The sequence below is a fragment of the Musca autumnalis genome, unplaced genomic scaffold (assembly GCF_047663935.1).
Source record: "Musca autumnalis isolate F117 unplaced genomic scaffold, ASM4766393v1 scaffold_1, whole genome shotgun sequence".
Taxonomy (NCBI): Eukaryota; Metazoa; Arthropoda; class Insecta; order Diptera; family Muscidae; genus Musca; species Musca autumnalis.
In genome coordinates this window covers 137,304,992-137,320,923 of record NW_027411644.1, presented here as the reverse complement: position 1 = coordinate 137,320,923, position 15,932 = coordinate 137,304,992, and the positions used below count along the sequence as shown (strand labels likewise).

General features: G+C 43.6%; 1 protein-coding gene across 1 annotated transcript; it reads left to right on the top strand.

The window, feature by feature from the left end:
* Positions 1–4,097: 4,097 nt before the first annotated feature.
* LOC141405484 (uncharacterized) lies at positions 4,098–11,868 on the top strand. The gene is made up of 2 exons (XM_073989912.1): positions 4,098–4,617; positions 11,741–11,868. The coding sequence occupies exons 1-2, from the start codon at positions 4,098–4,100 to the stop codon at positions 11,866–11,868; spliced, it is 648 nt and encodes a 215-aa protein (XP_073846013.1).
* Positions 11,869–15,932: the final 4,064 nt, after the last annotated feature.

The following is a 15,932-nucleotide window of genomic DNA, read 5'->3' as shown; positions in this document are numbered from 1 at the left end:
AAACGTTTGTTTGTCAGTTTGGTTCGACCTACATTAGAATATGGTTGCGTATTATGGAGCCCATTCTACAAATGTTATTACAATAAGATAGAATCTGTCCAAACACAATTTCTTCTGTTTGCTCTTAGAGGTTTGCCTTGGAGTACAGTGGAAGCACTTCCCCCTACATTTTTAATAAAACTTTTACGTGGTCAGATTGATTCAAAATTTTTAATTTGCGAAATAAAATTTAATGTGCCCTCGCGGTTTACTCGGAATTACATACCGCTCAGTCTTCCATTAGCAAGATCTAACTATGAACTAAGCAATCCGTTTAGATCATTATGTGAAATTTAAAATTATTTGTATACACTTATAAACTTGTTGGACCCTTTACCTACAATAAAGTCTTCTATTCAACGTCTACAGTTTTAGAATCAAGTTGTTGCCAGATATATGTTGTGTTGTCCTTATTGCTTAATCTGTTTTATTAACTTGTTTAGTACTATTATTATGTAAATCCGACTGATTTCTAACTGTAGCCGGAATTTCCCTACCCTACTAACCCTCCATAATCCGGATTATGGGGTGTACGCTCTCCCTACGTTATGGGGAGGTGGTCCCCTCGGTCGGCAGGGGCCGGGAAGAGTGGTGTAGGAACGTTCGAAAAAAAATATGTATCAGAATTTCTAATTGTCGTGAGGCTTTGCTGTGATAACTCTTTGGCATTTACCCACCACTTTAAGACATATTTCAGTCAACCTTAGTGCTTTTGTCGCCAAAAAATTTTTATGAAACACCCCATTAACTACTCTTACTACCCTAATAATCTATTCAGCCATTTTTAATAGTCATTTAAGTCATATTCATAAAATTAAGATTTTAGTTATTTTAATGTTTATAAATATTTTATAGATATCCATACTATAACAATTTTGTTAGTTGTGGGCGCTGAATTAAGAAAATCTATTTTCCTTCCGAAATGATTGCACCTTAATTATTTTAAAACTTTACAAGGTGCTCTTTATTCAGAAACTGGTACCTGAAAACCAAGAATGTAATTATATGAACAAAACTAGATTAATTCTTCATTATTCGTCACAAACAATGAGAAAAATCTCCCTTGTCCCTTCTGGGATGTTTGTGGAAAAATTATTTAGGTGAGACACCACATGTTGAGTGGACTGTATTATAGGATATGTGGAGTATATGCAATAAAGGGTAGCTTTGTTTTTGTTTGCCTCGAAGAGGTTGGGTAAATAAACGAAAAGAAAGGAAATACGCAAGGGTTTTAAGTATTGGTGTTTGGTTATTTATTGTGTCTTTGCTCGTAAAGCTTTTACATTTTTTCTTAAACAATATTTGTTAAAATAGTTTTGACTTAGCTGCCAAAACAAGTTTTGCACACACATTGTGGCAGCAAGATGAATATCGCAATTATCAATGCCAAAGAATTGACCCTTAAATGTGATAATCAGCTCTACCTTTCCTAAGATTCGAGAACTATTTTATTCGATGTTTGATAAGCCATGTAACGTTACCGTTGTAGAGTAGATGGCCCACAGGGTCGTCTACTGTAGAGTATATGGCCCACAGGGTCGTCTACTGTGGAGTAGATGGCCCACAGGGTCGTCTACTGTAGAGTATATGGCCCACAGGGTCGTCTACTGTAGAGTAGATGGCCGACAGGGTCGTCTACTGTAGAGCAGATGGCCCACAGGGTCGTCTACTGTAGAGTAGATGGCCCACAGGGTCGTCTACTGTAGAGTAGATGGACCACAGGGTCGTATACTGTAGAGAAGATGGCCCACAGGGTCGTCTACTGTAGAGTAGATGGCCCACAGAGTCGTCTACTGTAGAGTATATGGCCCACATGGTCGTCTACTGTAGAGGAGATGGTCCATAGGGCCCGCTTTTATTTTTTTTTTTTTACTGTTCAAAGAGAACATACATATTTACGTTAGTTTAATTACTCTGCTTTACTTTGTATATGTAATGTAGTTTCTAGAGTGTCAGCGAAAAACTGACCTAATATATTTTCAATTGTTATTTTATGCAGGTTAATAACCCAAATAAAGAAACAACTCGATTGATATCACATTGCATGGGTTATGGCTGAAGTAAATTTATTACCTATTTATTACTGCTTAGTTTACATTTTTACCATAGCGGTTAACTTAATCAAAATGTATAAATACTAATTGGCAATAAAGAATCTAGGTAATTTACAAGAAATTGTAAAGCTATCTAGGTTTACACAATTCATGTTTTGTGTACATCCGACTTTTATTACATTATTAATCATTTTTGGTGACCCCGACGTGATCTCACTTATAAATTTCTTACTTTCGCCCACCAGTGGTAAGGAAGTTCAAACACTTATTTGTGAGAGTAAGGAATTTAGTCCTTACAGCAACCAGAAGCGTACCTTACATCAGAAGATCTCATAAATCCAAAAGAAGCCCTCCAACAAAGACATCGAAGTCAAGTAACCAGAGTCGTCTGGAATTCAAGCAATCAGGAGAGAGTTTAAGCAAAGCGAGCCGAATCATCGGAATTCTAGTAGCTAGGAGGACCTAGAAACCGTCTCGATGGATCTGTCAGCAATGATCTCGGAGCAGCAAGCCTCAATCGCCGAATTGAGGAAGGCGATTTCGAATGTAAATAGAGAGAAGAACTGTGGTGTTCTACACGATGAAATTGGGGGAGTTGGAAGCACTCTGGGTGGAGAAAGACCGGAATGAGAACAAGATACGAGCGGATCCGGCAGCAGAGTCACAACTCCATGTCTCAAATGACGCGCACAAGGTCATTGGAGAAGAATATAGAGCTGCAGTTGACGCCATACAGGAGGAGATACACAAAGGTAGAGAAGCAGGAACTATCACAGGTCGATCGTCCATCATCTCAGCAGAGATCAGGCGATAAATTGGCAAATCAAGTTAACTTGCCAATGATTACAATCCCTCAGTTCAATGGGGATTACTCGAAGTGGCAGACATTTTCCGACATCTTTGGGGAAATGATCAACGAACAAGCATTGCCGCTGGTACAAAAGATGTGGTACCTCAAGGCGAATGTGATAGGAGAAGCCGAGAAGCTCATAATGCACCTCGAGTTGACGGAGGCGAATTACCACATAGCCTGGTCGACTCTACAGGAACGATACAATAACAAGAGAGCTCAAGTGTCAAATATACTTGTGAGAATTTTAAGCTTGCCTAACGTGTCAGGCGATTGCAGATCAGTGAAAGACTTTCATGACAGTCTTCATGAGTCACTTTTGGCACGGGAGGGTCTTGGAATAAAGTCAAAAGAATGGGATCCACTCTTAAACCACATCCTGACAAAGAGGATGGACAAGACGACTCATGTGTTGTATGAGCAGTCGATTGTCAATTCCAACGAGACGATGGAAACGATGAATCATTTCATGAAATGCCTGAAGGGTCGCTTCGAATTGGTAAAGACCGTGCCCGAAAGACAGAAATGGGTTACTAGGAACAAGATGTGCCTAAATTGCTTTAAAGAGGACCATCAGGCAAAGACGTGTACAAGTGGGACATGCAGGAAGTGTCAACAGAAGCACAATACACTTCAACATTTCTCCACGAAGACACAAGCAGAAGAGAAGGCAGCAGCAATGTCAACTCAGCAACCACCTACAGAAGCATCAGCAAATAGAGCTCATTCGTACATACTGTTAGCAACCGCACGAGTAGCCATTAAGGCCAATAATGGAAGGAGCTATGAATTTAAGGCGATGTTGGATCCGGCTCACAGATTAATTTGGTATCAGAACAGCTAGTGCGGAGATTGGGTATTGAACCAATTCAAGTGACTCTCGCTATCGAAGGAGTTGGCGGAAGGTCAAGAACAGCAAACCACAGAATCAATGTGGAGATTCAGTCACTAACAAGGAAATTTCGAGCGCGCCTAGAAGCTTTTGTATTACCAAACATAGTTCCACAGCAAATAAGCACTGACATCGACTTCATGTCATGGCCTATTCCAGAAAACATAAAGCTAGCGGATCCACACATTTCCAAACGGGCAGAATCGACGTACTGCTTGGAGCAGAGTTTTATTTCAATTTGATTTTATCACAAGAAATTCAGATGTCCAAGGAACTTCCTATATTGAAGAGCTCGAAACTAGGATGGATTGCTAGTGGAAAGGTACAGGCTGAAGCAGGAACGGTTACGTGTGTAGTTTTTGGAGAAGAGGAACGTGGTCTGGAAGAGTTGTTAAAGCAGTTTTGGGAAGAAGATGATGTTGGTGAGGACCAGAAGTTGACACTAGCAGACGAAAGGTGTGAAAGTCACTTTAACCAACACACTACAGTCAAGGAGAGTGGTCGATTTGTGGTGCGACTATCATTTTCAGATGATACAGAAAAGATATCAGAGTCACTGAATATTGCAGCATCCAGATTCTTCGCTTTGGAGCGTCGGTTAGCAAAAGATGAAAATCTTCGCGAGCAGTATGCGAATTTTATGAAGGAGTACGAAGAGTTGGGCTACATGACAAAAATACAACCGAGAGAGGTGCGCGGCAGTCATTACTACATTCCGCATCATTGTGTCCTGCGTCCAGATAGCAGTACGACAAAGCTCAGGGTAGTGTTCGATGCGTCCCGTAAGTCATCGTCTGGGTGGTCGCTAAATTATATTTTACATTCAGTTCCCAAGGTGCAAGGAGACCTATTTGGGATGCTGTTGCGATTTAGATTACCCCAATTTGTGTTCACAACGGATGTCGAGAAGATGTACAGACAAGTACTAGTGGACACGAGGGATCGCAGATATCAGCTGGTCGTATGGAGGAGTTCCCCAGGCAAGGAGCTCGAGCACTACATGCTAAATACATTAACATATGGTACGACTTGCGCCCCGTATCTTGCTACGAGATATCTGAAAAAGCTAGCAGATACGAATTTGCATAAATATCCATTGAGTGCTCCAGCACTTCAGCGAAATTTCTATGTTGACGATGGCATGTGCGGATCCGACAGCTTAACGACCGCAATGGAGATGCAGAGTGAGCTGAATAGGTTGTTGTCAGAAGCAGGATTCAGATTGCGAAAGTGGTGTGCCAACCACTTAGAACTATTACACGGAGTCCCACCAGAGGATAGAGAAGTAAACCTCGACTTCGATAATTCATCAACAAAGGAGCTGGGGTTGACATGGATTCCCCAAGCGGACCGATTTTGCCTGAAGAGTAATATGAGCGAATGCAGCGTCGTAACTAAGCGCAAAGTAACATCTGATCTGGCGAGATTGTTCGACCCATTGAGACTTGCAGGTCCTGTTGTGTCTGCAGCAAAGATCTTTATTCAGCAGTTATGGAAGAATACAATTGGCTGGGATGAGGAACTGCCAGCAGAATTGACATCCTACTGGTTATCGTTTCGAGAGAGTTTGAAGATGCTAACTGATTTCAAGTTACACAGACATATGTTTAATGGAGAGAAACCAACGAGGATTGAGATCCATACATTTGTGGATGCTTCGGAAAAGGCGATTGAAGACGATTTATTGGTCAGATTCAGAAATTACGTTGTACTGGATTAACTCGGAACCATCATCGCTGAAGACAAGGTGAAAAAGATCCAAGACAGGTCGCTGACAACTCAATGGCGACATGTGGATATAAAAGACAATCCTGCAGATTTTATTTCCAGAGGTATGAAGCCGGATCATCTGTCAGGATGTATGATGTGGTTTTATGGACCCACATTTCTACACGGAAACGAATCTCTCTGGCCGGAACCCTTTTTCGAAGAATGGAGAAAATCAAACCGATTTTGAGTTCAAGGTAAAGTCTACAGTGTCAGCAGTAGCCTCACAGAGCGGGTTGCAGGATATGATTTATGGAATAAATCACAGGAATTCATTTAGCCGATTACAGCGAATTTTCGGTTATGTCTTGCGATTTGCCGAAAGGGTAAATGGACGCAAGGATGGGTGCTCGACAGAAGTGTTAACCCCCATGGAATTGAGTCGATCGATGCAGCTAATTGTTCAAAACTATTCAGGTGTCGGATTTCGCGAAGGAAATACAGCAGTTGAGGAAGCATGGAGCATTGGACAAATCAAGTTCCATACACAGCTTAACTCCGTTTTTGGATGACAAGGGAATACTGAGAGTCGGTGGCAGGTTGGAAGAGACAACCTTAGCATACGACGCAAAACACCCGATGTTGTTACCATACAACGACCGATTGTGAAACTCATCCTGGACGTGATTCATCGGGAGAATGATCACTGTGGCTCCCAATTAATACTTGCAACATCAAGACAGAGGTTCTGGATTATAAAAGGGAAGGCTATGCCACGGAACATTGTCCAAAATTGCGTGAAGTGCACCCGAGCAAAACCAAAGTTATACAGACAAATAATGGTGAATCTCCCACCTGTGACCCTGCTAGGTGGGAGATTCACCATTATTTATCTGTATAACTTTGGTTTTGCTCGGGTGCACTTCACGCAATTTTGCACAATGTTCCGTGCCATAGCCTTCCCTTTTATAGCAAGCAAGGCCGTTTATTGTATCAGGCGTTGACTATTGTAGGCCTTTGTGGGTCCACTACAAAATACGAGGAAAGATACCACATAAGGTTTACATTGCTGTGTTTGTCTGCTTCGCAACAAAGGGTGTTCACTTGGAAATAGTGACCGATCTGACTACGGAGTCATTCATCGGTGCGTTGAAGAGATTCAGAAGGTATTCAGACAATGCGACGAACTTTGTAGGGGCCAAGAATCAGCTCGACGAATTGAATCAGGCGGTATTTGGAGAGGATGGCAAGAAGAAAATAGCCGACACATGCGCAAGGGAAGGGATAGATTTCCAATTTATTCCCCCAAGAGCTCCACATTTCGGTGGTCTATGGGAAGCTGCGTTGAAGTCAGCAAAGCAGTTGTTACTTCGTACCACAACTAGCGCGTCATTGACTCACGAAGAATTGGAGACGGTCGTCGTCGAAATATAGGCAATACTGAACTCTAGACCGCTGACTCCTATTTCTAACGACCCGAATGATCTAACAGCGTTAACGCCTGGACACTTTCTTGTGGGGGAACCTTTAACGGCTCAGGTTGATCCGTCAGCCAGCCACTTATCTACTTCATTGAAAAGCAGATGGAAGATAGTATCCCAAATTAAGCATGAGTTCTGAAGACGTTGGTCTACGGAGTATCTAACTACTCTCCAAGAAAGACGGAAATGGAGCACACCATCTCCAAACATTGAGCATGGGCAATTGGTCATCATTAAGGAAGACAACGTACCTGTAATGCAGTGGTCGCTAGGCAGAATAACCCGAACGTACAAGGGAAATGATGGAGCCGTCCGAGTAGCTGATATAAAGACGCAGAGCGGAGAAGTTAAGCCGGCTATAAACAGGTTGGCTCCCTTAATGGAAGATGAAAATGTGATTCTGCCAACGTTAAAGAACGTAAGTAGTGGTGAAGGACCATCGTCAAAGCAATTTAAGCCGTCAAGCAGCATGTTGATGTCAACAATATTTATGGCTTTGCTATTCCTGCCATTATGCTTATGCCAGTCGTTCAGCGTACGTCATATTCCACCATCTCGTGCTCTACCTATTCGAGAAGAGATCCATTAGTGGATCTCCAACAGTATGATCTATTCAACATGGTTCCCATCCCGATGATACGGTCCGGTCAGTTCATCTCAATCTCAATTAAGTCAGCCGTATTGGCAATCAACGCTCATCGGGACGAGTTCATATCTCTCACAGCAGATGAAATGCACAGTTGCATCCATACTACGAACGACGTTTTTATCTGCAACAAACAATCAAAATTGAACAAGGGCGATCGGTCGCATTTATGCGAAGTAAACTTTTTCCTGAATAAATCATCAGAAGCTTGCGACTTGCAGTCAACCGTTTCGCATCAACCTTGGACCCAAATGGCTCGGAAGAATCGATGGATGTTTACACTAGCCAACATGACAGCATTAACGTTTGCTTGAGGTACAAAAATGACGCATTTAGAGGCACAAGGGGCTGGAACATTAGAGGTTGGACCCGATTGCACCGTAAAAGACAACACCGTTACAAAACAATTGTACATACATCATATTTGAGATTCAAGGCATTGGACACAATAGCTTCGCCCAGTTTATTTTGTTGAACACAACATGGAATAACACCTATGAGACTCATACTGCTGAGCTCATTACATTACACCAACAGCTGAAAGTCATTGATATCGGACGCCTGCCCCAATTAATAAATTGGTCTTCCATTCATCATCACACTGTCGCTACTTGGCGCTTTTCATTGGAATTGGAGTAGGCATATACGTCACGAACAAACTTCGCCAACACAAAACTTCCGCCAACAGCAGCATTAACCCAACACCAACCCCGAGGCAGTCAATGTCGTCATCATATGTCATCGACCAGATAGCTTCTGAAACGTCCCCGTTCAACGTGGGGGGAGAATGTTCAAAGAGAACATACATATATACGTTAGTTTAATTACTCTGCTTTACTTTTTATGTAATGTAGTTTCTAGAGTGTCAGCGAAAAACTGACCTAGTATATTTTCAATTGTTATTTTATGCAGGTTAATAACCCAAATAAAGAAACAACTCGATTGGTTTCACATTGCATGGGTTATGTCTGAAGTAAATTTTTTACCTATTTATTACTGCTTAGTTTACATTTTTACCATAGCAGTTAAGTTAATCAAAATGTATAAATACTAATTGGAAATAAAGAATCTAGGTAATTTACAAGAAATTGTAAAGCTATCTAGGTTTACACAATTCATGTTTTGTGTACATCCGACTTTTATTACATTATTAATCATTTTTGGTGACCCCGACGTGATCTCACTTATAAATTTTTTACATTCGCCCACCAGTGGTAAGGAAGTTCAAACACTTATTTGTGAGAGTAAGGAATTTAGTCCTTACAGCAACCAGAAGCGTACCTTACATCAGAAGGTCTCATAAATCCAAAAGAAGCCCTCCAACAAAGACATCGAAGTCAAGTAACCAGAGTCGTCTGGAATTCAAGCAAACAGGAGAGAGTTTAACCAAAGCGAGCCGAATCATCGGAATTCTAGTAGCTAGGAGGACCTAGAAACCGTCTCGATGGATCTGTCAGCAATGATCTCGGAGCGTGTCAGGCGATTGCAGATCAGTGAAAGACTTTCATGACAGTCTTCATGAGTCACTTTTGGCACGGGAGGGTCTTGGAATAAAGTCAAAAGAATGGGATCCACTCTTAAACCACATCCTGACAAAGAGGATGGACAAGACGACTCATGTGTTGTATGAGCAGTCGATTGTCAATTCCAAGGAGCTTCAAACGATGGATCATTTCATGAAATGCCTGAAGGGTCGCTTCGAATTGGTAAAGACCGTGCCCGAAAGACAGAAATGGGTTACTAGGAACAAGACGTGCCTAAATTGCTTTAAAGAGGACCATCATGCAAAGACGTGTACAAGTGGGACATGCAGGAAGTGTCAACAGAAGCACAATACACTTCAACATTTCTCCACGAAGACACAAGCAGAAGAGAAGGCAGCAGCAATGTCAACTCAGCAACCACCTACAGAAGCATCAGCAAATAGAGCTTATTCGTACATACTGTTAGCAACCGCACGAGTAGCCATTAAGGCCAATAATGGAAGGAGCTATGAATTTAAGGCGATGTTGGATCCGGCTCACAGATTAATTTGGTATCAGAACAGCTAGTGCGGAGATTGGGTATTGAACCAATTCAAGTGACTCTCGCTATCGAAGGAGTTGGCGGAAGGTCAAGAACAGCAAACCACAGAATCAATGTGGAGATTCAGTCACTAACAAGGAAATTAACAAAATAAAACCAATATCGGTTTTATTCAATCGCAATACCCATCCTAATATTCGTTTAACTCGTAGTACTGCAGACAAAACGAACACAACACACCACACTTATGCTTGCAACAAACATAAAGCAGTTGTCCATTCGTCAGCACTACCCACCGAAAATCAAGAGGTGCCGACAAGCCACACTCTCAGTTGCCTGTTAGTGATCATAAGTATTCGGACCCTGTGGCCAGCTATTCATAGGCAGCTTCCCGCTCTGTGCCAGCTCTCCTGCTCTTGCCAGCTCGATAAATAGCCGTGCCCAGCTACTTGTAGCCCGCAACCCGCTCTTGCCAGCTCGATAAATACTCGTGGCCAGCTACCAGCTCTTTCCCAGCTCCCCCGCTCTTGCCAGCTCGATAAATACTCGTGGCCAGCTACTCGCTCTTTGCCAGCTCTCCTGCTCTTGCCAGCTCGATAAATACTCGTGGCCAGCTATTCGTAGTGAGATACCCGCTCTTGCCAGCTCGTTGGCAGTCTGCCGCCCAACGTTTGTGATCAGCCTGCCGTCCACGCCGTAGCCAGTTACTCGCTCAACTCCCGTACGCTGCTACACGCTTGCAAGCCGCTCAGCACCCGGACATAGATGCACGCTCGCAATCCGCTCACCGCTCCGAATCTGCGACGCCCGTAGCCGCTCAACGCCCATACTCCGCTACACGCTCAGCTTCGTCAACGCTTGCCGTCAGCTACTCGTCCACCAGTCGACGTCCGTAAACCGCAGCTCGCCTATAACCAATTCACAGCTCGGCACCGCCAACCCTAGTGCCAGCTACTCTCCCACCGCTCAGCTACGCTCGTATCCAACAACTCGCTCGTAGCCTTCCCGCTATTCACATCCAGTTTATCGTTCAGCCAAGCTCAACGCTCGTAGCCAGCTACTCGCTTATTACAACAGAACCAGCCTAGTCAACACCACCCGTTTGAATTCCCTGGACACACCCGTGTGACGAAGCAGAGGAACCGAGGGTCCGACTTTTCACCAGATTTGTACCATCACATAAACACATAAATATATCTTATCTGCATTATATCTGAAATATCCAACAATATCGGAAATTCCACTTACATACTATTCATTTTAATTAACACCCAAGAGTTAAATAAAGAATTGAACTTATATAACTCGTGTTATCACTTAAGGTTTGAGTGTCCTTAAGTTGACCCTGGAGACGGCTGAGCTTACCTCAGCCTTAGACAAAACCACTCGTTATATGTGGCGCCCGAGAAGGGACCCTACGAAGAAACGAAAAGCGGAAAAACTTCAACCATCGCCAGCGAAGATTCATCGAGGTCCACGAATAATAAGAGTGGAAATTTAGAAATTAACAACAAACCATGCCTAACACTACAGAAGTCATCAGTACCATCCACCAGTGGGGTCTAAAGTACTCAGGTGAACAAGTCCTGATGGAGTTCATCGAGCGCTTTGAAGAATTGGCGGAGTGTCATTTAATACAGCAAGATCACCTGCTTCCGTCCCTGCTTACCACACTGGAAGGCAACGCACTGAAATGGTACCGGGTCAAACGGGACGATATTAAAACGTGGGCCAACTTTTGAGTAGAGGCCGAAAAACTTTTTCTCCCCAAACGGTACTTAGGCCAGATCGAGCACAATTTTTACAACCGTAGACAGCATGCCCGAGAAAGAGTGAAAGATTATATTCTGACATGGACCATCTGGATCGGATCTACGACGGTCTGCGTGCAGAATATCGTCATTACGCCAGACGGCACGATTTTAAAACCCTCGACGACCTGATGGATCTGACGGATGAGTATGAGTTACTGAAGCAAGACTAAGCTCGTCTGGAGAAACCGCATACCTCTCACATGTTGCATGCCGTCGACGTCCCGTATTCCAGACAAACCCACTGCTGGCGTTGTAAACGGCATGGGCATACCCGTTGGCATTGTCAGCAGACCCCAGTGGTATTCTGTTCCCACTGTGGGCGGGATAACACATATTCCCGTCACTGGAGCTGCACCCTGAAGAGGGACAAAGGAAAGATGTCAGCAGTGTCTGGGCCAATCTTCCGATATTTTATCCCGGTAACCGTTGAAGGAATCAACGTTTAAGCTCTTATTGACACAGGCGCTTCCCTGAGCTATATCAACGAGACCACCCGAAATATGGTGGAGCTGCACCCTGAAGAGGGACAAAGGAAAGATGTCAGCAGTGTCTGGACGAATCTTCCGATATTTTATCCCGGTAACCGTTGAAGGAATCAACGTTTAAGCTCTTATTGACACAGGTCCTGAGCTTCCCTGAGCTATATCAACGAGACCACCCGAAATATGCTTGTTTCCAAAGGGGTGCTTCCTGGTACCACCAAAAGAAGGATCCAAATGGCCGATCAACGGGAGTCTTATTGTGAGTTAGATTTATCTTTAAGAGTAAACTATCGAGGCAAAACTACTGCAACGCGCTCAGTGTTTCCAACTTTAGCCGTACCTCTTATATTAGGATTGGATTTCCTGGCAGCAAGGGGCTGTAGTTTGATTATCGGCGGAGAAGCGATATCATTATCCAAACCTGAGTCCCACAATGATTTCATATCTACCATCACAACAAATACCACTCACGGAGAACCACCAATTCCTGAAACTAAACCGAATCAAAATGAGACAACGAAGGTAAACCCCCTTTCCCCGCACCAGTACAAGAAAAATCCCGATAATCCTGTTAAAGCCTGCCTAAACTCGCCAAATTGGTCGGTCAAGTCCCGTAACCTGGTTCGGAAAGTGGACCACGGCCAAAATACAAACCAGAGCCATGGAATTCTTAAACGCAGACAGAGGTATATAAGGAGTGGTCCGAATGAGCTAGATCCAGGTAGAAAGCACCGATCCAGTACGCGCGAGAATACGCATCCTAAAACCCGCGGAGGTGTATAAATTTGGAAAAAAAACCAAACAATAAATCAAAAGTAATGAGAAAGAAAAAAATGTAAAAGAAAACATAACAAAAAAGAAAACGAGAAAAAACAAAATCTGGAAAAAAACAAAATATATTTTCTTTTTTACCAGATACTTGTAGCCCGCTACCCGCTCTTGCCAGCTCGATAAATACTCGTGGCCAGCTAGTCGTAGCCAGCTCCCCTGCTCTTGCCAGCTCGATAAATACTCGTGACCAGCTATTCGTAGCCAGCTACCCGCTCTTGCCAGCTCCCCCGCTCGTTGCCAGCTCCCCCGCTCGTTGACAGCTCCCATGCTCTTTGCCAGCTCACCCGCTCGTTGACAGCTCCCCAGCTCGTTGCCAGTCAGCCGCCCAACGTTTGTGATCAGCCTGCCGTACAGCTATTCGCTCAACACCCGTACGCCGCTACGCACTTGTAACACACTCAGTGCCTGGACATAGCTACACGCTCGCAGCCCGCTCCGACTCTGCGACGCCCGTAGCCAGCTACTAGCTCAACGCCCGCACGCCGCTACACGCTTGCAACCCGCTCAGCGCCTGAACATAGCTACGCGCTCCCAGACAGCAGCTCGCATTCCGCCCCCTGCTCCGAACCATCGACAACTCGTAGCCCGCTGCATGCCCAATTCACCGCTGCTTACCGTCATCGCTTGCGTCCAGCTACTCGCTCACCCGTCAACGCTCGTAGCCCTCTGCTTGCCCAATTCACCGCTCTTCCCCGTCAACGCTTGCGGCCAGCTACTCGCTCACCAGTCAACGGCCGTAGCCCGCTGCTCGCCCTTAACCAATTCACAGCCCAGCTTCGTTAACGCTTGCAGTCAGCTACTCGCCCACCAGTTAACGGCCGTAGCCCGCTGATCGCCTATAACCAATTCACCGCTCAGCACCGCCAACGCTAGTGACCAGCTACTCGCCCACCGCTCAACAAAGATCGTAGCCAACTACTCGCTCGTAGCTTTCCCGCTGTTCACATCCAGTTTATCGCTCAGCCAAGCTCAACGCTCGTAGCCAGCTACTCGCTTATTACAACAGAACCAGCCTAGTCATCAGCACCCATCTGAATTCCCTGGACACACCCGTGTACCGAAGCAGAGGAACCGAGGGTCCGATTTTTCACCAGATTTGTACCATCACATAAACACATGAATATATCTTATCTGTATTATATCTGAAATATCCAACTATATCTGAAATTCCACTTACATACTATTCATTTTAATTAACACCCAAGAGTTAAATAAAGAATTGAACTTATATAACTCGTTGTATCACTTAAGGTTTGTGGGTCCTTGAGTTGACCCTGGAGACGACTGAGCTTACCTCAGTCTTAGACAAAACCACTCGTTATAGCCATTAATATCAAACATTATTTTATTCGATGTTTGATGAGCCATTGATATCAAACATTGTTAATCGTCATTTTGTCAAGCCGATTTGTGTCAACCAGCTGTTTAGTGGGCCAATTTACTTCATCAGCCCCAGAAATTATTTTATTTGATGTTTGATAAGCCATTGATATCAAACATTGTTAATCGTCATTTTGTCAAGCCGATTTGTGTTAATCAACTGTTTAGTGAGCCAATTTACATCATCAGCCCCAGAAATTATTTACTTGATGTTTGATGAGCCATTGATATCAAACATTCGCCACTTGTCAAGCCGATTTGGGTCAGTGAATTGTTTAATGAGTCAATTTAGATGAAATATCTTTTCGTTTGACGTGCCTCTTCTCCTAATCGTACCTACTACAAGCCGAAAAAGCTGCAGTTACAGCCTGTGAAATTGTGTGTGTCAAGCCGTATATGTGATATTCAATAACTACAACAACAATAATTTTGAGGAATCTCCATCAGTTTGTTGTTAAGCCGTTAATGTTATTTGTTTACATTCGCTTATGCCCATTTGATGTCACAAGAGAAGCAACAGAGAAGTAAACGATCGATGCAAGGAAAAGCCCCAGCCCGATTCGTCGCATACATAACTGAGATGAGTCTCCAACATTCGCCGCCTTATACACCAACAAATACTACAAGTGGTGCCCGCTTACAAACAGACGTAAGCTCTCCTGCTAGCCAGCAGTCTACAGCAAAGCCAACAACGTCAGCTGCCGGCGAAACAGGAAAACAAAAACAGCAAGAAAAATTAACCACAATGGACAAAGCCGAGTTGAGAAAAGAAATACTACAAGTGCAGAAACAAATTGAGCTACAAATGCAACAACAAATGCAAATGCAAACATTGCTTCAAAATCAGATGCTGGAAATGAAGAACGAAATGGTAAAAACCTTTGCATCGCAGCAACCAAAAACATCCGTCCAAAGCCCTCAGCAACAAACACCACAACAACAAATATTTCATCAGACATTGGAGCCGCCATTAACATCACAACAACCAATGTCACAGCCAATACAACAAATCACAACGCCGCCAACACTGCAAATACCCCCGTTGCCAAATATGCCACAGTCGATTATTGATCAATCAGTGCCGACGCAAGTAACACATATGCCGCATAAGAAATTTATAGATGATGGTGCTAATGTAACAATGCTGAACAGTTGAATTGCAAGTGATCTGGAATTACGAGGAAACACAGATATACCTACAGTGGCTTAATGGCCATTCGGTGGTGGAGAGCTCGGAAGTAGTGGATGTGACAATAAGTGGTATTGGAAGAGGCGACAGACAATATGTCATGAAAAATGTTTATACCACTTCAAATATGTCCTTGCCCATTCAATCGTGTAGTATTAAACAATTGGTAACAAATAACAATGTCGTTGTTTCGAAACTAAAATTTGTTAATTATAAAAATGTGCAACCAAAATTAGTCATTAGTTTACACCATTGTTTTTTGACAGTTCCACTGGATGTACCCCGCTCGTTGTCTGCCGCTGGACCGATTGTAACTACTACAAGATTGGGTGTTGTTGTTTATGGCCCAAAGCCTGGAGAAAAAGCCTCAACCAAAAATCGTGCCCTTCATGTCAGAATGTGTACCACTCCAACAGACAGCCCAGAAGGTAACCTACGACAAATGAGTATGATGCAAAATAATTGTGACGTGGAAATCCTTGATGCAAAGGTGAATACAAAAAAGTTGATGAACGCTATGAATGTCTTTTGTGGAAACAAAA

Bases quoted from the DNA above. Each gene is read 5' to 3' on its own strand.
- LOC141405484 (XM_073989912.1), top strand. From the start codon at position 4,098: ATGTCCAAGGAACTTCCTATATTGAAGAGCTCGAAACTAGGATGGATT. The intron at 4,618-11,740 runs GTAAGTCATCGT...CCCGTATTCCAG, and splicing joins GGTAGTGTTCGATGCGTCCC to ACAAACCCACTGCTGGCGTT.